Genomic DNA, 23,728 nt, shown 5'->3' on the forward strand with positions numbered 1-23,728 from the left:
GGGGTGTGATGCTGGACTCGTGCCTGGGAGTCAGTGAGACGTGAAGAGTTGCCTGGCTGAGCTGAACAGCACACTGAACAGCACATGCCAGCTAAGAAAAGCAGCAATTAGGGAGATGGAAGAGGAGGAGTGATGGGAGGGGAAGGGGGAAGAAGGGCGAGCAGCAGGAAGGAAGAGGGAGGCAGATTGATTTCACAGTTACTGGAATCTCTAACTACATCAGTCACATTTTCTTTCAGCAAATGTTCCAGCATAAGATTGTGGCTGAATCACATGGTTCATGGAAAGTTCAACTCCCCTTATTCCTTTTCTCAGAAAGCACGACTTGGGACTGTTGCTGTGTGTCGTGTTGTCGTCTCCCCCTCCAACTCTTTTGGATGGATGGCCTAAAAACACCTTGGGATGCTCCCTGGGAAGCACTGAGGGGGAAGAAGGTCTCCCTGCTTTTCTCTACAATCCCCACGGCAGGCTTTTTTTACCCTGCTCAGAAGAGCATCCTGGGTCTGACAACGTCCCACACAGAAACTCTCTTTCTCTGAGAGGCAAGTGAGCTAGATTAGGAATGAGTGCCATGTGAGTGTAGGTCTGATGGGGAGAAGGCAGAGATGCACTTTTCTCAGCTCATGGTTTGGTTCATCCAGCCCAGCACTTGAGTGATCCTGGTGTATACTCCGTAGTGATTTGGACGTGCGCATCCCATTCCCCAGCTGACCAAACCAGCCAGAAACCACCTGCCACTGGGTTCCTTGCAGGCCAGCGGACCTCCAGAATCACCCTAGAGAAAGGGAAAGAACAATGGGGTGATGGTGATCCACCAGCTTCTCCTGCTGGATGATTACACTGGCTTTGAGTCCCTCTGTATGCAGATTCCTGTACCCCCTCAACTCATGCTCGGGATGTCTGCAACATTCCTTGTAGCTTAGGCAGATGTCAAAAATGGTGTCCAGTGCAAACATCCGACCCATTGTTGCATTTCTTCATCATGCAAATTCCTCCCCCTTAGCTAGGTCCCAAGAAGCTGACAGCTCTATTGTTTCCTTCTGCTCCGTGTGGCATTTCTAAATACGTGGAGAGCAAGGAAGCTGGTGGAATTTAACTGGATACTTGGAGGGATGGGAGACAGAGGAATTCCTTGAGATTGATAGTAATGAAGGAACAGAGAGGTTACTGTGTGTGACAGATGCTAAAGAGGCTGAGGGGGTAAAAGACTGATGTAGACATGTGACTTGAAAGTGGGAGGTAAAGAGTTGAGAATGGGCTGAAATCAGAAAAGGAGAAGTTTAAGTGTATTTGGTTCCTGTCTAAGGCAAAGGTGCTGGGAAAAATTGGTCCTGACAGTTGTTGTTGGCCACTTAGATCAGAGGAAGTGTTGGGGGAGTCAGGCATTTTATGGTCTTTTCACCCTCATTTCGTGCTATGGAGTGCATTTGGGAGACTTGGGACACACCCCACCTCCGGTAGTCAACCCTGATCCCACAACTCCTCTGTCACCTGGCAGGCATCTTTCTTGCCCTTCTGGTACCCAGCACACAGCATCCTGGGAGAAATCATGTAGTGATAGGCCTCGCTGCAGATGTCCTGCTGGATGAGCTGCACGTCCACCTTCTGCAGAACATTGCTGATGTGCCCTGAGGGGTAGAGCACCAAAAGTAGTGCAGGTGAGCAGTGGTGGAGCTTCCCACCATTTACCATGATCCCCCAGCTCATGCCCATCTCACTGCATGCTGAAGGCTGCCATCTGAATTTCTGTTCTGCTCCCCACTGGCATCACAGTCTCTGACTTTCAGCAGAGCACTTCACCTGCGTGGAAGCAGTAACATTCTCCTTCAGTCCCTTCCGTACAGCAATACGTTGTGGGCACTTCAGCTTTTGGGACAAGGGGGATTCTGGTTTGGGGAAACCTCTGGGATGTCAGAGTTTTTGGTTTGCTTCTCATTGAAATGGATGTTAAGCTCTTCTGACTAAGTATGCAAACCAGGAGTGTCCAGTTCTGGATAGACCCCTGAGTGTTTCCATTTAGGAAGCAGCTGGAGCAAGTGTGTGAGTGAGTGAAGGCACTAAGCTGACCTGGGTGAGCACATCTATATGCAATGCACTACTAGAGAACAGCTTGGACCTCTTTTCGTGGCCCTGTAGGGAGGGAGCATGAAGGGTCCATACCCATGCAGCTAAACTCTTTCTCACAAAACAGAAAGGACTCATCCATACCACCCCATGGGAACAGGTCTTGGCCCATGCTGTCCCCCAGCAGTGTGTGGGCGCTATGTGGTCAAAATGGTCAAATGGTACCAGGGTGCATGCTAACAATTACACAGTGTGATCCTCAGGGGACCCTGCACTGCTCCCTTGAATTTACTAGTACAGGTGTGGCTGGGGGGACCCAGGTCCTAGGGTCTTTGACATGGGGAAAATGTTGCTGCAGGGGCCGCAAACAGGTGTCCTCAGGAGACCCAGTCCCGGTTTGATGAAGAGCAGATCTTTTATCTCAACTCTCTCTGGTCAGGCACTGTCCCTGGGGGATAACCCATCAGGATCCCACATGTCTGTGTAAGCCTAAGGTTGGGCTTTGGGACTGAGGCTGCTCCATGCTGTGACCATGGCTGAACAGCCACTAGACAGACCCCTAATTCCTGAAGGGCTATTCTAGTCTTTGGATGAAGGAACACATGCTGTCCTCATATAGATTACCAGACTCTCATGCCTGCCTCTCCAAATCAGGTTTCAAGGCACTCAACAGGTAACTTTGGCCAACCTGTGACCCAAAATCAAAGGGGTGAAGGAGGCATAGTGCTTTGGGGTGAACAGAAGCCTATTCTGCATACCCTACATCTGAACTTATGTTTCTGCCTTGGCTCTGCTACAGCAGGCCACCAGCAAAGCCCTTGCACCTACCGCCTTCCTTGAGGGCTCCCCAGCCAGTGATCCAGCAATGAAGGCCAGGCTCAAAGAGGTGAGAAGGAGCAGGCAAGCAGATGGGCTGGATTAAGGGCGAGATGATCACAGGATGGTCCAGCTGGAGCAGGGCCACATCATAGTCATGGCTATCCTCCTCGTAATAAGGGTGGAGGAAGAGGCGGATCACCTTGAAGGACACCTCTGTGTGGCTGGTGGCGTTTTGAAAATATTTGCCCAAGTAAACGGTCCAGATGGAGGCAGAGGCCAGTCTGTAGGATGCAGCAGAGAAGATAAGTCATCACATGAACAGAGAAGGATGGGCAGAGCCTGGCTGCTTCGGTCGCAGTCTTTTGAGGAGTCTCTGATATGGGTGATCATCTCTCTCAGAGGGGCCTCTTTTTTTATTTGGCTACTGATTTCAAGAAACTATGTGGGACATCTCTTTGATGCCTTGACATGCCTGTACAGTAGGACCAACTTTGGGCAGACACTCATACACACAGGCAACTTGCTCATATTTGCTTATTTTCCTTAGCAAAGCAGGCTAAAAGTGTAGGTAGGTTAGGCAAGCAAGTGGGGCTGGTCATGTGCAAGTGACCATGACAGGGCAGAGAGCAAGAGCTGAGCTGGTGAAGCAAAGCTGCAAGGAGAAGGACACATGGAGAAGGGGAGCAAGCTCTGAGAAGTTTCTAAGAGGGAGCGAAGTGAGAAAAGCATCTCAGAGGTGAGGGCATTAAAAGGCATGACGGCCTTTTACAGAAACAGGGGCTAAAGCTGGGGACAGCCTAACAAGGTGACACCCCTGAGAACAGAACAGCTAAGAGCCAAGGGAGACCTTGTCTCCAGCAGGAGGATGAGGAGCAGAGGGGAACTCACCCTGGACCAGAGCAGGAGGAAGCAGGAAGAGGGCTGGTTTTAGACCCAGAGTCCTGTCCACCTTTTGCCTTACACATGCCGTTTTCTCCCACACTGCCCCTCTGGGTGCGAAAAACTCCTGTGGTTTGGTTTGACTATCTCTCTTGCTCCAAACTCCCCTTCAAGACTCACTACCGGCCTATTGCCTGCACAGGCTGCTGCCCACAGCATGGCCCACCCCAGGCTGCTGCAGTTCTGCTGCTGCTCTTTTTTTCCCCTACTTCTTCTCTCTCACACCACTTAAATTCTCTCCGTGACAGGCACACACGTATGCCATCTAACAAACAGGGCTGTGCTAGCTCCATCCATCCTGCACTGGGACACTCCAAAATGGCCAAATTCAGCCCGCACAGACCACTGGAAAGGCCTGCTCCAAGTGCTGGTGGGCTTCCTTGCAGGGTTGTAGGACACAGGTAGGAGCAGGGTGAGGTGAGAAGCGCAACTGTGAAGCAGCTCCAGTCCTACCAAGGCTGGTGCCACCATACCGAGGATGACCAGCAGCTCTTCCTCCCTGAGCTCACATAGCATCAGGAGGGAAGGGCAGCTGGGGAAGTCCAGCAATAGTAGCTGGGGAGGTGGGGGATCCCCACTGGCTCACTGATAGAGGAAAAGGGGAGTTTGGAGGAGGTGGAGACTGGGCCTGAGCGTGCACACTCCTTCCCCCACCCAGCCCTGTCGCCCAGCACAGCTGTGGACCTTCCTCCTCCTCACTTCTTCCCAGTTTGAAAGAATGAGTGAACCCCCCTGATCTGTATGTTACTGCAGCTGTTGTGGTACGTACAGTGGGTGGAAGGAACTGAGGGAGAGACCATGCTTCCTCCTGAAAGGGCAGGCCCTGGGGGTGGGCAGCATGGGACCCAAACAGCATCCTCCACAGGTAATGCTATCCTGGCCCCATCTTAGCACATGCTGACACCTCCGTGGTTGTGACAGCATGGGAACAAGCCAGAGCCAAAGCAAAGGTGGAGCTGTGAAGTGTCTTCCACTACTGTTGCTCTCGCAAAGCTGCTCTGTGAATCCCAGCACTGCCCCTTTTTCCCTGCGTGCACACCCAAATACTAGTGCAGGTATTGACACCCCTTTCTCCAGCTCAAAGCCACGAAGAAGCATGGCATGGGTGCCAGATGAGGGGTGCGGCTGCCCCATGACATTTTCACAAGCTGGATGATCCTCCCATCATGCATGACATGGAAAACAGTGCAAATCCTTCTCCTGTCCAGCACCCTCCCCTCTCCATTTACCTCTCATCCTGGAAGCAGTGCGCAGCTGAGACCACCCAGCGGTCAGCAATGAGTGTTCCCCCACAAATGTGGCGTCCTCGAACTTGCAGGCTGGCCTGCCACGGCCATTCCCCTTCCACAGAATTCACACCACCCACGATCCTGCTGAGAGGGGCTTGCAGCCCACAGTCTGAGGAGGAGGAGACACAGCAGGTACTTCAGTGGAGGAACGGAACATGATATACTGTGCCTGCCCTTCCTTTCCTACTTAATTGACTGAAGAGTTTGACCTCTAATCCCTTGCCTTACCCAGCCAGCAGATGCTTTATGTACTGTCCAGGACAGGCCTAGCAAGCACTCCCTCCCAGTGCATGCCCCCGCTGATGCCTGCACAGCCTTACCTCACCTCCAGCTGCAGCCCGGGATGCCTTTGGGGCAGCACGCTGCCTGTGCTACCTGCTGTCCTGTCGGGGAACTCTTGCAGTCATTCCCTTTCGCTGCCCACCGAGGCTCCAGAAAAACCAAGCAGGGAAATCAAAACACAAGCTCTCTCCGTGCTAGTGACCATGCAGTCACGGGTGATTTCCCTGGCTGGAGCCTTGTAGGATGGCATTACTTCACATAAGCCAGCGTAGTGGTCCAACAGGCAGCCTGTGGGTAGGATCTGGCCTGTGAGACACATCTATCTGGCCTGATGCCTCTGCCTGAAGGAGATGGGGAGCAGCTGTCCAAAGAGCAAACGCCTGCTCACAGCTCAGCACAGCGAGCTGGCTCGTTGCTGCTGCCGCTGCCACTGCAGGATGGAGCAGTGGCACTGCTGCTGTGGGGCTGGGGTAGGGAGAAGGTGGTGGAACAAGGGAGGGTGGGTGCTTATGTTGGGGTGGCGGGAGGAAAAGGGGGCGACTTGCAGCTAAGTGGCATCCTGAACCTGCCTGGCTGATGTGCAACTGAGGATTTCCTCACCACAGCGCTTCTCGTCAGACAGGTCCTTGCAGTCTGCAGTGGTGTCACACAGGGGGTTGGGTTTCTTCACGCAGGTCCCATCTTCACAGCGGTAGGTGAAGGGACTGCAGGGGACCCCTGCAAAGAGGAAGGGGAGTTGAGGTTGAGGGAGGGCGGCAGGTTGTAGACGCAGCCTGAAGTCCTTTGAGTGAGGGGAAAAAGGCAACAGAGAGCTTGGGGGAACTCCATAAATGATGACAGGGAATTTCCTGAGCAAGTTTGGTCAGCTACAAACAGAGCAAACATTGTGAGCAGGTCGGGCACATTAACTCCCAGCTGGTGCCCTTACCTCACAAGAGGGAAGTACACTACCAACAGCTTTGGCTCAAGCGTACGGGAAGGTATTTGTCAGCCCAGCGCCGTTCCTTCCCTACCTTCACTGCACTGCTCCTCATCACTCCCGTTGACACAGTCCAGCTGCTGATTGCAGACCCTGCTGAACTCGATGCAAGTGCTGTCCTCGTGGCACTGGAACTTTGCAGGGCACACTGCGCAGGAGGGAAGCACCCAGGAATTAGGCACGCAAGACAAGGCATCAGGTGTGAGGTCAGGGTCCTAAGTGCACCAGTAGACTCTGCAACCTCTTCCCCCACCTCATAAGGTGTGCTTAAGACCAGCTTTGGTATAGTGCAGCTGTGTAGTCTTTGCCTGATCTACGCTGTAGGTATGCCTGCACCCTGTCTTACACTTTGCTGATGCTGACTTAACTTTCCTTGGCTTCTTGGCTTGGCCTCGGACCTGCCTTATCCCTATGGACTTGCCTTGAGGTCACTGGACTCTTGCTTGACCCCGGGTTACCACCACCAGACCTGGTCTCCTTGCCATGTTCAGGTTCTGTAGGACTGCATCCTGTCTGGTGAGGTCACTGTTCCTCCTGCCTTGCTGTCACCCTCAGCTCATGGGTCACCTTCCCCTGCAGAGCAGCTGCTCCCCTTGCTCTCTGATAGGTGAGTCCTGAACAGCAATGGATTCCTCAGTGTCCATGAGCTCTGATATCTGCTTGGGATGGAGATGGGCCTAAGGTGCCTACCCACCGCAGAGTCTGACTTCTGATTATACATTTTCATAGCAGGAACTTGTCCTGTGTTTGTGTGTATCTATGTGCAACACCAAACATGATGGGCCAGTACCTCCTGGGCATTTTCTTACTGCAATGACTATAATTTTTCAGTAATTAGCGTGAGGCTTCCAGATGATTAAAGGCACATGAAGGTCTGAGGCAACGTGAACATTGATTTTAAAGACAGGGACCATTCCATACAGACATGGAGTGAATAAGCAGAGATGCAACAGTGGCAAGGGTATAAGAAAGGAAGGAAATCACAATGTTTCTATTTTCTTTTTCAAACATAAAGGGATATTTGAAAACACTGAGAAACAAATACTTTTTTGTTCAGTCTTGGTCTATGTTAACCTGTGGAACTGAATGACACAAGATATCCCTGGGGCCAAGAAGCTAACAGGATTCAAGAAAGGATTAGATATTCATAAGGATGCACATGTATCCATGTCTGCATGAGGGAAACAAGGAAGCCCTCATGTCAGACAGATGGATGATGGGACAGAGTGCACCGTCAGCAAGACTGCAGACAATACAAAACCCAACCTTGGCAGTCCTGTGAGAGCTCTCACATTTCCAGCACGGAATTAAAATTTCCTTGAGAAAGATTTCTCCTTCCTTTTACTTTAAACTTTTCTATACCTTCCTCTGAATCTTTCGGAATTGGTCACTGTCTCCAGTGGTTCAGGGATCTTTCTGTCTGTGAAAAAACAGTTGTAGGGGACAACTAATGAAAAATTAGTGGTGGCAGCAATGTGATGAGCCCCCCCACTCCCACCAGGGATGGGAGAATAGATGAATTAGGTGTCATGCCTGAGCCTGAATAGCTGATCCTATGAGAATGGGGCTTTGCAGGAGTCCTGGGATGCCAGGGATGGTGTCTGCGTCAGCACTAACTGCTGTTGGCATGAAGAACCGATGGCTGATCGAGGACTTAGATGCTCCCAAAGTGGGGCGCAATATATGGGTGAGGATCTGTACGGATCAAGTGTCACAAATGGCCTGGGGAGAAGGGGGAGAGAGCAGGGCAGAGGGTGGGCTTGGGGAGGTGTGGGCAGGGTGGGAGGGTTGGGAGGGGGATGCTGAGTGGTATGACAGCAGAGGGGGCTGTAGGCCAGGGCTGAGGTTGATTGTCGGGCACGGGTGGGGGGAAAGCAGGACAAGGTGGGGGACAGCCTGGGCAGGGGGCTTCTTTGAGGCTGCCTGGAGCTCTTGGTGCACAGGTACTAGGGGGTTCTCACAGGAAGACTGTGCTGTGCACAGGAGCAAGAAACGTTGCTGCTCCTCCCCGAGCAGGTTGAAGCCATACGGCAGTGGGATGAGGCTTTTAAGGATGCAGAGGTTTAAGCTCCTGGAGGGGAGGTACAAGGCTGTACCTAGGCCAACTGAATCCTCCCCATCTCTCCCTACCTTTGGAGGAGCAACGGGCTGTGTCCTGCTGAGACCAGGGACCAGCGGGGAGAATAAATCACTCACCACAATTTCTCTCATCCAGCCCATTGGGGCAATCTTTGATCCCGTCACAAGCTGGGACGCACAAGCCGTTCACCGAACACAGGAACTCCCCGGGACAGGCTGTGAAACCACCAGAGAGTAGTTAGTCCCCAGTGACTGGAAACCTCCTTGCAGCAGAGCACCGTGGCTTGAAAGTGGAGCATGGAGCTGCACACCTTCCTGACCACACGTGTGCTGCAGCAGCATGCTGGCAGCACCTGCTGTGCTCCCCAAAATCTGCCACGTCATCTACTCTGAACAAGGGCAAATGAAGCCAGGCTATGTACGCACCAGGGGAAGGAGGGCTCTTTCCCTGCTTCCCGTTGTACCAATGGGCAAGAGCCAGGACAACCACCCACCTGGCATGCTATACCTCCGGTTTAGCGCTGTTTCATGACTCCTGAATGCTGCAGGAAAGCTGAAACCGGTTCTTTGGAGTTGTTATTAAAACTTGGTCGGGGCCTTGAAGGGGTTGGTGTTAGACGCGTGTTGGCAGGTGCACGTATTCAGGGACTGGTATGCGTTACAGGCACCCTTTAGGAGGGGGATGGAGAAACCTTGGAAAGACAGACTGTGGGTGTGCATTTGCATATGTGCGTATGTGTATTTGTGTGTGGTTTTATTTGTCTCTCACTTGCACGGATTCCAAGGTGAGCAGGAAACAGCTCTCTCTAAGAGCTCTTATAATTGAAATGAAAGTCGCTTCAAGCCAGAGATGGTCTCATTGAATTCCCAAGGCCAGTTCACGATGTGGGCACGGGGGTGAGACTGTAGACAACTCTCTGATCTTGGGTTTTGGTGCATGGCTGCTCTGGCAACATGAGGCAGGGCCACATGTGCAGAAGCAGCTTCGCACGTAAATGCCTCTTCTTTTTGGGAGATCAGTGGTGTGTGCATCACTGATTTGTGAGTATGTGCCTGAAGGGCAGATGGCACCTAGGGCTCACGGGGTGTGTCTTTTGTTTCTCCTAACATAAGCCAAGTGCACAGAGGCTGCTGGTGGCCACTACCCCACAAAGGAGCAGGGAGGAGCCTGAACTTACGGTCAGATTGGTTGTACAGGCTGTAAGCCGCCTGTACGCCGGGGCCGGTTAAGGAAATCTGTGAGGTGAAGGTGATGGTGATGTCAGCAGAGGACGTGACTGGGATCCGCTCAGCGTAGGCTTGCAGGGTCCGCAGGCCACATAACCTGAGGAGCAAACACAGGTGGGATGTCTCAGGTGGGGAGGGAGGAGAAGACAACAAAGTGGGGCAAGGGTGCTTGGTGGGGCTGGGGTGGGAAGGGGGCCGCACAGTGTGGGTGTGGGGGGGAAGCCAGGAAGACAAAATGCCTTCAATATGGCATGAGATCCAAAGTCCAGAATGACCCTACTATCTCTGGACATTTCCCAGTTTCTGGGCAAGCGCTGAATTCACGCCACATAAAGCAATACAGTTCTTACATTTATCTTCCCAAAGAAGCCATGTTGTAGAAACCGTGGCGCTGACAGTTTAAGAGAGAAAGGCAGAGAGAGAAAAAGTGGAAATCCTAAGCCAGGGGAACATAGCTTCTGGATCAGACCCTTCGGAGGAAAAGAAGTTACCCCCATAGCAGCAGTGGAGATGAAGTTAATGAGATGGGCTGGGGGAAGTTTTGGACGGAAAGGGACGATTTTGCAGTAAGTGGGAGGAAAAACAAAAGCCATAGGTCCATCCATCTCAAAGCCTACTTTGAGGAGATGGGAGCGCAGCAGCTCTTGGTCCTTTGCACCTGGGCAGTGGTGGGCAGCAGCCCCAGCTATGTATGGATGCTAATTTTGAGAAGTCCTGCAGGGGGAAGTGCCTGTAGTCAAAGCAGGAGGATATGGAGCTAGGTGGAAGATCTGTATGGAGGTGGATGCAAGGCAATGGCACACACAGATAATATTGCAGAGGTGGTGACAGGCAGATTTGCAAACACAGGAGACGTGGGAGGACACCAAGGTTACACACACAGGAGAAAACTAGGAAGCCTGATGCAAACAGCAAGGCAGAGAAGGCAGGCTGGTAGCTCAAAGCAAATCTGTAAGAAATGTGCTCACTGGGGAGCCTGTGAACAAGAGACTGAAAAAGAAGTAGAAAAGCAAGAGGCACCAGCACAAACAGTGGCCACTGAGTGTGGTGATAGGCCCTCCTTCCTCAGACCTGGTGGCTGAAGTGAGCAGGGAACCTGCAGAGGTTTAATCCCAGTTTAATTCCAGGTGGGAAGTAAGAGACAGAAATCAGGACCCCAGCACACACCTTCTGTTCTGAATTATCCACTGGCCTTGGGTACAGGGCAGGTCGTGCTTCTGTCTGCTGAGTGCGTAGGCATCGAACCACAGGGTGACCCCATAGTCAAGGGATGGGACCTGCAGGCAAGGGGGTCCAGAGCAAAGTGTAGATGGCTCCTATGAGTGCTGCCGCCCACTCCATATGACAGAAACGAGCAGGGCAGATGTGAAGGGGAGAGCTGCCAATTCACACACTGCAGGCCAGAAGGAAGCACCCTCTAAACTGGGGCCATGCCGCAGCCCAGGGTGGCTCTGCTGCTGGTCTCAAAGCATGGTAATTCCTAGCAATTTCTAGCAATCTCTTTCTGCCTTGAAGAACTCCTCCGGAGACCAGATTTCAGATTCCTCCTCAGCTATGGCATCTCTGCGCCGGCATGCAATATTAGGCTCCTTCCCCTTCAGAAACACACATTATGTGGAGGCTAGGCAGGCTGCCACCCTCTGCTTGCTTCTCACGACGATCTGACTGAGAGCACTGGCTGTACCCCCCCCTAATGTGGGGAGTGCCACATGGGTTTCAGGGATGGTGTGGATGCTCTTGTGAGAGCTGGCTCTTACCGTCATGTGCCAAGTGCACTGCGTGTTGGGCGAGTAGTAACTGGGGTAGTGTGGGGTGCCGATCTTCCCCTGCAGCTCCAGGCCCTCCCGCAGAGTTATATTCACTTCGCAGGCTGTAAATACAGACATTCAAAGCCCTGCTACCTGTCAGCTCAACCTCAGCCTGGGGATGCCGTGTACTCATCCCATTGTAGGAGGCGAGAAAAGGGGCTCTAAGGCCTGATGCTAAAGGTGACTGGGATGTTTCACCATTCCCCTTCAAGTGGCCATTTCTACCTGGCAAGACTTTTAGCCTCCTCCTCTTGTCCAGAGAAGGGTAATGGTAATGTATATTGCTGATTTAGACTCTTTTATTGAATTGACATTTATCCACAAGTGCATCTGGACTTGATGTCCAGGCCACATATGGTCTGTCCATGCATGAGAGCTTGGCCTTCTCTTAAAGTATCATGATCACTCAGGCTCTGCTTGCCAGAGCCTGAGCTGTAAAGACTCGAGGCAGATGCTAATGTATGAGTCCAGGTGAGGGAGCAACATCTAACCTGCTTTTTACTGACCACCTCTACCCTTGCAATCTAGCGTGAATTCTGCCCCTAATGAGGATGGAGCACCTCTAGGAGCCGTGACGTTGTAGGAGATAACCTGTCTCCTTCCTGTATCTATGGCCACCCTCCTCCAGCCTTCCTCACCTTTGAGAGGCACCGCCTGCACTGAGAGGATGAAGGGGTCATAGTAGCTGTACATGGCTTTCTTCCACACAATGGACATGACAGGGCCAGATGAAAGGACTTCCACAATGGGCTCCTGCCGGCTGCAGCCGTAGATCCTCAGGGGAAAGAGATAAAAAGATGGGAGTGAAGCAAGCAGCAAACAAACAAAAGAGAAGAAAGAGAAGGAGAGACAATGGAGGTCTGTGTTATCCACAGCACACGCCTGCTGTGAGGCACTAACTGAATCAAATAAATGGGCAGCAGAGAGGCAGCTCGTGCTGCTGTAATCTCTCAGACTGCACGGCTGGCTGTGTGATATCCCACATCAGTGACTTCAGCTGATCAGCAAGAGGCAGGTTCTGCATCAAAGAGAATTTCCTCTGATGTAGTCTGACACCTTCCCCTGCTGTGGTGTGTCGTGCCATCCTGCCCGGCTTCCCCGCCGTGCTCGCCCCGCTCAGGAGCTACCTACGAGGTGATGAGGTGTTTCTCCAGGGGCCCGGCAGCGTCGTACATAGCCAGGCGGTCCCTGCAGTCCGGCAGTGTCCACTCCAGGTGTAGCTTGATCATGTAGCCCTTGAGGCCATGGAGGTGCCAAAGACAACTGGAGGCCAGGTAGTCAGGGCCCTCCAGCCTTAGGACATCATCCTCCTGGACATAGCTGTACCTGTAGCAACCTGAATCCAGGGGAAAGATAGAGGGATTTAAACCTCAGGGTGATGTAAATGGAGGCAAAAGGGGGCTTAGGGGTGGTTGTAAGGGAAATTAAGATATGGGAATGTCACTTGGGATATCAGTGTGAACCCCTTCAGGGTAAGGCTGACTCATCCCAGTGATCTCAGTTTACTTTTACATATGCCGTGGTGGCACTGGTCCCCTCGTACCATTGCCCCAGTTTCTCTCTGTAAGAACTGTCCCTTCTTCCTTGGTTAAGCTAATACTACCTCAGACTTTAAATATCAGCACAGCACAATTATCTTCCACTGGCTTTATTTTCTTTTTCACCTCTTTCTCCTCTCAACCCCATATTCTTCCTGGCTTTACATCCCCCTCGTCTGATTTCCAGGTTTCAGCAGGCTTCCAGACCAGGATTTTTGAGTAAAAGTCAGCTTAAAGGTGAGTTTCTAATAGCATATCTAATGCAAGCTGCTAGCCACAGCACTTACAACACTGCCTGAAATTACTGAAAGCGTCTTCAAACATCGCTAAGACAACAGACTTCTAAATGACTGACAGCACATCCAGTGCAGAGCCACGCAGGAAAACCCCCACCCCACTCAGCAGAATTGCGTGGGGCCTGGAATTAGCACCGTTTTACCAGTACACCAAGCTATTTGACAGGACTCATTAGGACAGGGACAAGACTAAGGTGGCTGCACTGCCCCTGGGAGCTGGTATCTCTGCACAGTGGTGTGCTACTGGGGCAGAGGTGTCAGGATGCTCAGAGCCATCCAGTACGTAGCTGTGTCATGTAGTTTGGATCTGGCTAAGCAGTGGCACTGGTGCTCTCTTGCTACGGTCCTCATCTCTCCTTCCCAGGATTTACAACTCCAGGAAGCCAACAAGCTTTCTGTCCGCTGTAAAAATCCCTCCCATAAAGTCACAAACTCAAAAGGAAAGGAAAAGATAGCCTACCCAGAGTGGATTTCAGCACTACTATGTCTTTCACACTGGATTCTGTTAGAAAGAAAATATATAAAGGAAGATAAACAAAAAGATAAACTGGTAGTATCTGAATGCTAGCACGGCAGGTGATGACTTCCTTCCTTCCTATGTAAATGGCTCACTTACAACTTCGGCATAGGGCATCCTCCAGGTACTTCTCTGTCTGCTCTCAGGAACCTGTTTCAGTCATGCCTTCCCCACCCCATCTCTCTGGGAAATCTCTCTGGCCTCTGGCCCAAATCCAACAGCCCCAATTCAGGCTTTCCAGCCCACCACGGGCTTCTCTGCCTTTTTTTCCTTGCATGTTTTCATGTGCTATTCCAGGACCTCTTCCCCTTCCCAGGAGGGCTGGGCATTGCTTCAGGCAGCCATCCCCCTCCTCTGCCAGCCACACCACAGGGCACAACCCCACTTCCCAGAGCCTTCACCATCTGCTCACCCCTCCCCTGCTCTCCCAGTTTAAATAACCCTCATGAAAAGTATGTGAGTTACTGAGAGTGGGGAAGGAGGTCTCTTTTGATGACCACTGGTTGATGAGCTCATCATCATCCTCATAGAGGATGGACTCATAGAGTCCACCTCTGGAGAAGGGACATGTGGAGAAAGCCACCAGCAAGGACTACAAATCTGTGCAAAACAGAGTCACAGGGTGGACAACACTTTTAGGAGAGCTGGGCTTTGCTCCAGACTCCCAGCTGAACTGGAAGCAGCCAGAGATCAGGTGCTACTGGGAATAATTGCCAAAATAAAAGGCACAGTGAGGTCAGTTGGGTGTGAGAATTGCTGTTGGGAGCTTGTCTAGATCAGGGCTTCGGTCTTTTGTAGCTCCTAAGCAAAGCTTGCTATTCTGTGGGGAAAGATGAGCAGTTTTGTCATGGCAAAAACAGATGTTGTGGAAAAGATGATCCTGCAGGCATAAGGCAGGCTCCTAGAGAAGCTCATGTGCTGTAGGGAAGGATGTATGCTGAGCTGATATTAAGTACTCTTTTATCTGAAGGTAATAAAACTGAGTTCCTGTAAGGAGGAGGAAGTCCTGAAACTCTCTGGGGGAAAGGGGAAGCTAATGTCCTGGGGTGAGTGTAGCTGTTAGTAAAAATAAAGCATTGGAGAGGTTGGAGAGGCTCCTACGCTAGTCAATGGTTTGCAGCTCTGTGTCTTAAGGCAGGCCACAGCAAGATTTAAAGTTTAGAGCTAAGCAAGTCAGCAAATGAGTCTGTCAGAAAGCAATGAAGTGCTAATGACTTGCTATTAGCTAGCTATTTTTTCACTCCAATTTTACAGAGCAAATGAAGCCAGAGGTTAAGTCACTGGCTTGAGGTCACCCTGGTCCGGCAGTATAAGAGGTTTCTGGCTTTTGCCTTAGTTGCTAGACTGTGCTTCTGACTGGAGAGGGAGGCAGAAAGGACTATGGAAAGCAGAAGGAGCTGGAGAAACTACAACTGGTGCATTAATTCCAAAATAGAAAGAAGTGTGGTCTGCTGAAATGAATAAAACAGTGAAACAGATGTGAAGGGAATAAGAGGGAACTGGGAACACTAAAAGAATGGCACCATCATTTTTATTTGTTTATGAGTTACATTATGAAGTGAGTAAATAAAGGGAAAATGCTAGATGGGCTGACTTGGAAGCATTTAGCATATTATCTTATGACATCTTTCTTAAGAAAGTTAATTTAAATTGGCTGAGCATAAGGTCTGGTATGCTGGAAACAAATCATAAGTAGAAGTAAGTGACTAATGGTATCTGCAGGAGGAGATGTCTTCAGGAGATGCTAATGCAGCTTCGGAATAAGATCTTAACACGATGGTCTGGATGTGTGAGTGAAATCTGTGTGGGAGTGAAAATCATTTTGAGGGAATCAAATTTTCTTTGGGGACAGCAAAAAAGTGACCCCCGAAACAAAACAATTGAGATGTGGAGGGACGAGTTAAAGAAAATATGGGTGGGATGTATTAAAATAAGATTCACCTAAGAAAAATGCAAGATAACATGTCTGGGGAAAAAACCTTGGAGATGTAACATTTCACGGGAAGAAGAAACTTGGAAATGAGAGTCCCAAGGGGAGAGAAGAAACACAATGTGTTTTAAAACCTGTGAGGTTTGGGGCTCTGTAAGAGGGATCGGATCAGATCAGGCTGAGAAGTCAAGTCTTGTTATAAAGACCAAATACAAATTCCATTGGACTTGGATGCATTGAATATAGACACATCCCTAGTCCTTTATCTAACACCTATTTTAGAGCAGTTCTGTAGGGGTGGCTTTTTAAACAGGCTGTGATCTTCACTGTGGGCAACAATAAATAATCCTTAAAATCATATGTCAAGAACTGAAGTGGCAACAATGCTTTGTCTCAGAGGAAGACTAGTGGTGACTCAGGTACGTTGCTTTTGTTCTTCTCTCAATCAAGTAGCCTGGAATAATCTCCCAAAGGGAAGTAGGAAACCTAATTGCTTGCTATTTTTGAGCTGAGCTGATCAAAGTCATGACCTGTGTAAGATCTTACTTCACAGAAGCCAAAGCTGATGGGAGAAGGAGGGGGGGGGGGGGGAAGTTACCTAGCTGGTCATGGTCAGCTGTATCTCCAATAATCTTTAATCCTTCAAAGGAAGGATACTTTTTTTAATCAAACTTTAGTTCTCCTCTATCAGGAAGAAATATGTGTAATTGTATCTCGTGATCCTCACTTTTTCCCTATCCTCTTCAGGTTTTCCCTATCCCCTTCAGGTTTCCCCTATCCCCTTCAGTAGTGACTTCTGGCCTTTTCTCCTAACCTCCTTTCAGCACCTTGTAAATCTTGGAGCATTTCTGACTGCTCAGACCACAGCTGAGCAGCTGGTACTTACCCAGTAGAACCAGTGAGTCTGGGTTGACCCTGTACTCCGTCTGGTAGGACAGGCTGCCCGAGCTGTTGAAGCTGGTGGAGAGCTCTTGGTGGAGCATTGTGTTTACCCTCTCAGCAGTCACCTCCTTCTGCTGACTCTCAGGGATTTGGAGGGCAAACCAGAAGAAGAAGGTCAGAGCCCCCTCCCTAGCAGAGAAAGAGCACATTAAATATCCTCTCTCTTTGTCTCCAGAATCACTGGAGAGGCAAACCCCAGAGATTAACCCCCCACTGTTTTTCCACAAACAAGACATATCTGTGTGGACTTTCCAGCTCACTGCTGTGACCCAGGGGAAACACTCTGAGTGGGGCAGGAGAGCTGCTATGTCCATGGTGCTAGTTAATGCTCAGTCCTTTGGGGGAGGAAGCCATTTTATGCCATCTGGCTTTAGTGATGACCATACGTGGTCAAATTAATGTGATAATTAATCAAGACTGGTCTAATGAGTAGTCTCATTTCAGGTAGAAATGACCTGTGGTTACTACTGACCAGGGGTTGAAAAGAAACACTCAAGACTTCATTGTCTCACCTCCCAGTGGTGACAAGTGGATGATTTATGACTCAGTACCTTGCCACAAGCCATTAATGCTGGGCAGGCTCAAGCTGCAGGAGACTGTGACTGGGAAAGCTCCGTTCAACCAGCTGGCAGAGAAAATTGGCTGGGGGAGGGGGAAGAGATGTTGAAACAAACCTTTGGTCAGTAAAAGGCTAGAGGAAGAATTGCAAGTGAAACTTTCCTTTCCCCAGCTGAAAATGGAGTTACATGAAAATTGCAATTTTTCTTAGCTGAAGGACAAATTTAGGGGTGTAGTTTTCCATGGAAAAAAATCAGAAGCAAATGTATACGTCACTTTGTAAGTTATTCCTGCTTTCTTGATCTACTGTGATGACCTGCAAAGCTGTAGTCCCACATCTGTCCCATTCCACTGTTACCCTATTCCCAGGTGGACCATGCTTCTTGGCTGGAATACCTTTTCCATGGTGCATTCTGGCCTCTCCCTTCTGGTGCCTAGAATCAGGCCATAAAATGGCTTTCTTGAATTAGACAAATTAATTTCCAGCTGCTTCGTTTCTACTGAGAATGCCAAGCCCAGTTGTTTTTTTCTTTTCTCAGTTCTTCCCAGTGAATTCTTTTCCTCTCTTGAACTTTTGCCTCTCTGAAAAATTTCTCAGTTTTGGCTTTTCATCATGACCTCAGATGAATATGAACATCAAAATATCCCCAGCTCTGTCATGCTGGAACCATTCTGAGTCTGGATTGCCCAGCCTAGCCTAGAGCTCATGGTGGTGACCGCAGCAGTTTGTCATGGCCAGATTTCAGTGAAACCAGAGTACAATTGACTGGAAGCTTTCACACACGAACAAGCAAATATGCTGTGGGTGCTACTCACCCAAAGGCATACACTGTGCTCGAGTTGTAATATCGACCCAGCTCTGTGGCACGAATCAGTTCCTTCAGCTGCAACGAGAATGTCGTCTGATAACTATTGTGCAGTGTTACAGTGGCAAAGGACATATGGCCAACCCTCTGTTTCATCCCTCTTGCTGTACAGACCCACCAAGTCTGTCACTTGGATGGGGGTACCTGACCCCTTCCTCCTTCTACTCACTGAACTGCCTCAGGGCCAGCTCTGGTCATGAAATTGCCCTCACCATCTTCTGGAGCTTAGCTGACTCCAGCCAGAAGGCTCTGGACTCCACCTGCCCAAGGTCCGGGGAGTATTGGCGATTGAGGACCTGGAGGCTGCCACAGTAAAACTGCAGGACGGCCGGTTCCAGGTGCCACGGTCTGTAGTCTGCCAACAGAAGACATTACTGGATTACCTTGCTGATCTGTAGGAGAGAGGGGTTTACCCCTCTGTATGAGTCTGTAAAGATCACCCAGAGTCACCAATGTGGTTTGGGCTGGGCATTGCCTTGACTACACCCCATCCACCTCCTGCGTGGGGACAAAACATTGAATTTTTACCTAGGAAATACCAGGTTGCTGCAGCAGCTCCAGCCAGCAGAAGAAAGGCTACCCCAAGGGGCACATAGCGGAGGCAGACACGTGAGTTAGTCTCCGATTCGCCCTTTGAGAGGGAGTTGGCATCTTCTTCCTGTTCCTCGGCCTCCATCAGGGGCACCTAGTGACACAGCACACCATGGTCAGGCTGGGTTTTCTGCATCCCTTTACATCTGTCTCTGGAGGTGCTCTGCCATCTCTGTGCTCCTCTCCCAAGATGTATAGCCCCCAGAGGTCCGTGTGCTAGCCATCAAAGACTTTGCTCAGTGCAAAGGTGAGTAAAACTCCTAATGCAGTGGGAGACAGGCTTCCAGGACACTGTCCTGTCTACGCCTCCTGGTAATCCCTCAGTTTTCAAAGGCGTTCCCTGGGTTTTGCTTCTGCCAAAAGCACAAATGAGTACAATAATGCATTTCTCTGGAGACAAAAGTGTTGTCCTCCAGGCTGGGAATGGTTTTAAAACTGGTATTTTATTGACCTAGAAGTCAATGCAAAAGAAAATCTGTGACCTCAAATGCACACAGAAGTTGCACTAAACAGCCACAGCCTGGGAGCCTGAAGTTGCACTTTGCCTGCTGTGCCATTTTGCTCTCGGGCCCTAAAAGTAAGCAAACCTTGCCATTCCCACCAGACCGTGTGTCCCAGGGCTAAGCCCATGCTGGCACTGACTCACTAGCTGAGCTAGTGAGGAGAGAGCACCTGAATAACGTTCAGCCCTCTGCCACCCTCTGCTTGTGCCAGGGGACACCTTCGTCTTCCTTTGCCCCTCGTCTCCCCCAGGCTGCTTCTTTTGCTTCCTCCTGACCGCTCCCCTTCTGTCAGCCCCAGACTCTGAGGGTAAGAAATGCCATTGCCTAAGAGAGCCACATTAATCTTGGTTATCTCACCCACCTTCCTTCTCCTTTCCTCTGCTGTCACCCAGTGCATGGCTACCCCTAAATGCTTTCTGTGTTTCTGTGGCTGGAGAGGAAAGGGATGTGAACGCATCTGTGTGGGAGGGCACAGAGGTCTTGGGGAATGCCTGTGCCTTGTCTACGTGTCTGTGAGTCGTCTTTGTGCCCGGTGGTGTGTGTGAGCGTGGGGGCATGAGTGCATGGGAGGGACTTGCTCCAGATGTGGGAAGAGATGGTTGGCCTCATGTACATTTTAGCCTGTGTGGATGCCATGGAGCGTTCACACGATAGGAGCAAGTGGGCTTCTCAGTCTCCTTGCTTTCCCCCACTTACTGAGCCCCAAGCCCTCCAGGCTGCCTTGCAACATGGAAACACGCTTGCAGAATGTAAGCATCAGGTTACTCACTCTGGAACATTAAACCCAGCTTGGTGAACATCAGCACTCAGACAATCAGCCGCACATCTGCTTGCTCTAATGCACCCTTCCAGAGAGGCGTGCGGTACAAACAGGCCCAGCACAGACTGCCCTCCCTTGCTTCTCGTGGGTCACCTTTCTGTGCAACCCCTGGGGAGGATCTCCTCCCCAGTGAACCAGGTTGGGCGGTCCAGGAGAGCAAGAGCACTTCTCCACTATCACAGCATCCCTTCAGAAACAGCAGGCACAAGCGAAGAACCACAGATGGAGGGGCGGGGGAGGAGGGCAGGAAGCAGCAGCAGAAGAGCCTCTTTGTTAGAAGATTTGATGGTAGGCACCGGGGTTTCCCCCAGAGCTGCAGACCTACCTTTGAAGCCTGCTGCCGCTTGTGAGGCCTGGCCCACGCACCCTGCGCAAGCCAGCTCACACATGCATGGAGGGGGGGACAGAGGAGGACATCTATTTACCCAAGCTCAAGGTCTCCTCAGCAATCAATAACCTGATGCCATGTCCCTTCAGCTCGGCCTTTGTCCTGCACTGTCCTGCCGCGATGGGTCGGCGCACCCTGTACAATGGCTTTTTTCTTTCCTGAAATGGAGGTTTTGGAGGCTTGCAGGGGCAGAAGATCCGCAGGCTGAGCAGGGGGAGCCTGGAAAAAGTCAGGGTAGGAGCACCTTCTGCTGTGCAGAGAAGAACAACCCAGGAGGCTGGTGCAGATAGCTTACATTGTCCGCCTCGGGGGACAGGGAGTTGCTGAGCAACTGCTGTATTTCTTAGCTACCCTCCTTGGTCCCATTGGAGGGAGAGGCAAAAGGCAGGGTGTGTGCTCCCCAGCACAAGGATGGAGCAAACGCTGGCTGGCAGGTGTAGATCGCTTGAAGGAGGGAAGATGGCAGTAGACAGCGGGTCCGGTTACCACAGTGGTCATGCAGATGAAAGCAAAGCACGGTGTCTCTCAGTCCCAACCTGCAAGACTCCCTCTGGTCTTCTTGCACTTCTCGCTGCCCAGCCTCCTGACACTGGGCTCCCTGTACTCTGTTGCACCGCCACTCACTCCTCCCTGCAGCGTCTGCTTTTCTTCTAGCCCCAGGTCCTCCTCACCTACCTTGCCTGCACCACCTTCTGCTTACAGCCCCGCAGCTCTGTACATGCCCCTTTGTTTTTCACAAAAAGCAACCACGCTCCAGCTAGAGCAGAGTAAATAGAGTTATTCTGTCAATAAATGGGTGGAGGGGATAGGGACATGGACGACTCTTGACCTGGGGCTGAGCTCCAGCCAGTGGCATTGACCTGGGGCTGAGCTCATTTGGGCCAGGGCTCATTTAGGCTCATTTGGGCAGCTGGGCAGGGATAGCTGTTTTCAGCTCTGCCACTGGTTCAGGTTTGGTCTGGGACTGCATGAAGACCAAAAGCCATTGCTGTAGTTGCTTCATGGTGGATTCTAGTAGATAAATGTTAAATGTGGATGAAAAGCTCCAGTGTTTGACTGGGAATGTGTCAGTGTGGTTATCCTGACTAACTCATTGCTGTACATATGGGAAACTGAAGCATGCAATGACAATAAGAAATGCTTTCAGAACTGCTCGAGAGATTTAAGAGACCAGATTTCACTTTTAAAAATTACTTTGAGCCAAAATTTCCCCAGATAACTGGGGACTAGCTGCATCTTTAGGCATATATGTATTTGTATATGGTTTTACCAAACTTACACTACGAGGGCTTGCCACAGTGGGTCAGAACCCAGCTGAGGGTATTTCCCAGTGCCAGAGACCTTACTTTTTTGTATCCAACTTTCCTGGAAAGAAGCATCCTCCTTCTCTGGTGTTTTCAGCAGAACAAAAAATATAGAATCTCAATCTGATCTATCTAAGCAAGCATACCACATCTATCACCGCAGGCTTTTGAATCAACCAAGGACCCAAAACCTTGATCAGATCTGACTTCAGAGGAATTCCTTTACTGCAATTACCCTTTACTTTCCGCTTCTCCACAGTAAAAAAAAGGAAGGGATGTGGGAGGGAGCTGAGAGTGATGTTGCCTATTTACGAACAAGGTATCTTGGAAAGTGGGAGATGAGAGATGTGACAGCTATCTTTGCTGTCTCCGGGCTTAAGATGAACAGAGGACTCGTGTCTGTGGCTGTTAGCTCAATATTTTCCACACAGTGCTGGCGTTCAGCTTTGGTTTGCCTCTGGTACTGATGGACACCATCGTAGCAGCTTTCTGTGGTTTTGCAAACCACACACTGCGTGTTACCGTCGGCTTGAGAGGGGACCGCTCCCCGTGTGACATTTCCAAAGAGCTCTTGGGGACCCAGCAGAGAAAGGGCCTCGTATCACTGAGAGTGTTATGCCTTTGGTATTCACAACCTGGGTTACTCACATAAGAGACCACATGATCTTGTCTTCCTGGAAGAAAGGTCCGGTTATCGCCAGATCTGATGTTGAGCACTTCCTGCCGCAGTGTGTCACACATTCACACCCAGCGTGGCTGCAAATGCAGTGCTAACAGCTTGCCAGCTTGAAAGCTGTCAGCATTTTCACAAGGGATGGGAAAAATACTGAGCCAGCAGGATGGTCCTCGGGGGCTTGCAGCAGGATCATCTCCAACTCTGCTTTCTGTTTTAGGTGGCTGAGTCCCTTGGGGAAGGGAGTCGGAAGGAGGGCTAAAGGTATATTGGTCCGAGCAAAGCTTTGCCTAGTCCCCTGTTCAGAAAAGCTGTTAATCCTTTTCCCCCACCCCAAAGGACAGAAAAACACTGTAGATTCCTTAATATTTATTTTATTTACAAAGAAAGAGGCAAATTTTTTCTTTTGTACTCGGCAGCAAGAATAATTGAAAAGCTTATGAAGATCTACATTGGGACACGATAACCTGTAGGATAGCAAATTGCCCATCACGGGCAAGGGATTCAGTGTCTCTTTTTGAAGTCCATCTGGGAATATTCTCAAAGTACAGCAAACAGCTGGGCAACCCTTGTGCTTCCTCATCTGGGAAGCTGTGGGGTCTTCTTCACTTGCTGTCTCCTGGAGACAACAGAGCAGTCCACGTTTCGATGCACATGGTGAAGAAACTGAGGAGAGGAGAGGTATAGCTCCCCCAGCCCTCTCAGCTGTAGGCAGGCTCAACTCCTTTGAGCAGCAGTTTTGAGGTGAAATCCAAGCCAGTGGGTCACCCCGTAGCTGGGACTCATAATGACATTCAGGCTGCATAATGCAAAGTCAGGTAACAGTGTGGGACCAGGACAAAGGGCAAGCTGGACGCTTGTACAGACAGAGGTAGGGAAGAATTAGTTCTGGGTGATACTCACAGGGGTGACAGAAGTACCAACAAGTTCAATATCCTTGACCTTTTTGATGTAAAAACTCTTAGAAGAAAGATCTTTAGCACTGGTGTTTTCCCACTGCGGAATAGGCCAGAAATATGGCACGAGAGCGGACAGACAGTACAGATGTTGAATGGAGGGATGGATCTAGCCACAACAGCTTGTCTTCCTTTGCCTTGCCACTTTTCTTCTGTGGTGTGCTGCTTTTCCTCAACCTAGATCAGCAAATGCAAAGGGGAGAGAAAAAAAAGTAGTCTTTGCTATCCCCATTCTTTGTGAGTGGATTGAGGTTTTCTTTTCAGCAAAGGTGCTGATTCGTGGGTTAGTTTTCTGGGCTCATTCACCACATCTTTGCTGCTAATTAGGCAATGGTTTCCCTTGAGCAATGGAAGGAATGG

The 23,728-nt window shown here is 50.4% G+C and overlaps 1 protein-coding gene across 1 annotated transcript; it reads right to left on the bottom strand.

The window, feature by feature from the left end:
- Window positions 1-616: 616 nt before the first annotated feature.
- TMPRSS6 (transmembrane serine protease 6) lies at window positions 617-18,809 on the bottom strand. Its single transcript, XM_050897789.1, has 17 exons — window positions 18,662-18,809; window positions 18,346-18,488; window positions 18,084-18,151; window positions 16,654-16,838; window positions 13,781-13,822; window positions 12,618-12,822; window positions 12,125-12,261; window positions 11,436-11,548; window positions 10,846-10,955; window positions 9,630-9,775; window positions 8,569-8,667; window positions 6,407-6,520; window positions 5,994-6,110; window positions 5,052-5,220; window positions 2,893-3,164; window positions 1,492-1,628; window positions 617-775 (listed from the first exon to the last, which is right to left on the bottom strand). The coding sequence occupies exons 1-17, from the start codon at window positions 18,807-18,809 to the stop codon at window positions 617-619; spliced, it is 2,364 nt and encodes a 787-aa protein (XP_050753746.1).
- Window positions 18,810-23,728: the final 4,919 nt, after the last annotated feature.

The sequence above is a fragment of the Gymnogyps californianus genome, chromosome 1, assembly GCF_018139145.2.
Source record: "Gymnogyps californianus isolate 813 chromosome 1, ASM1813914v2, whole genome shotgun sequence".
NCBI classification, from domain to species: Eukaryota; Metazoa; Chordata; class Aves; order Accipitriformes; family Cathartidae; genus Gymnogyps; species Gymnogyps californianus.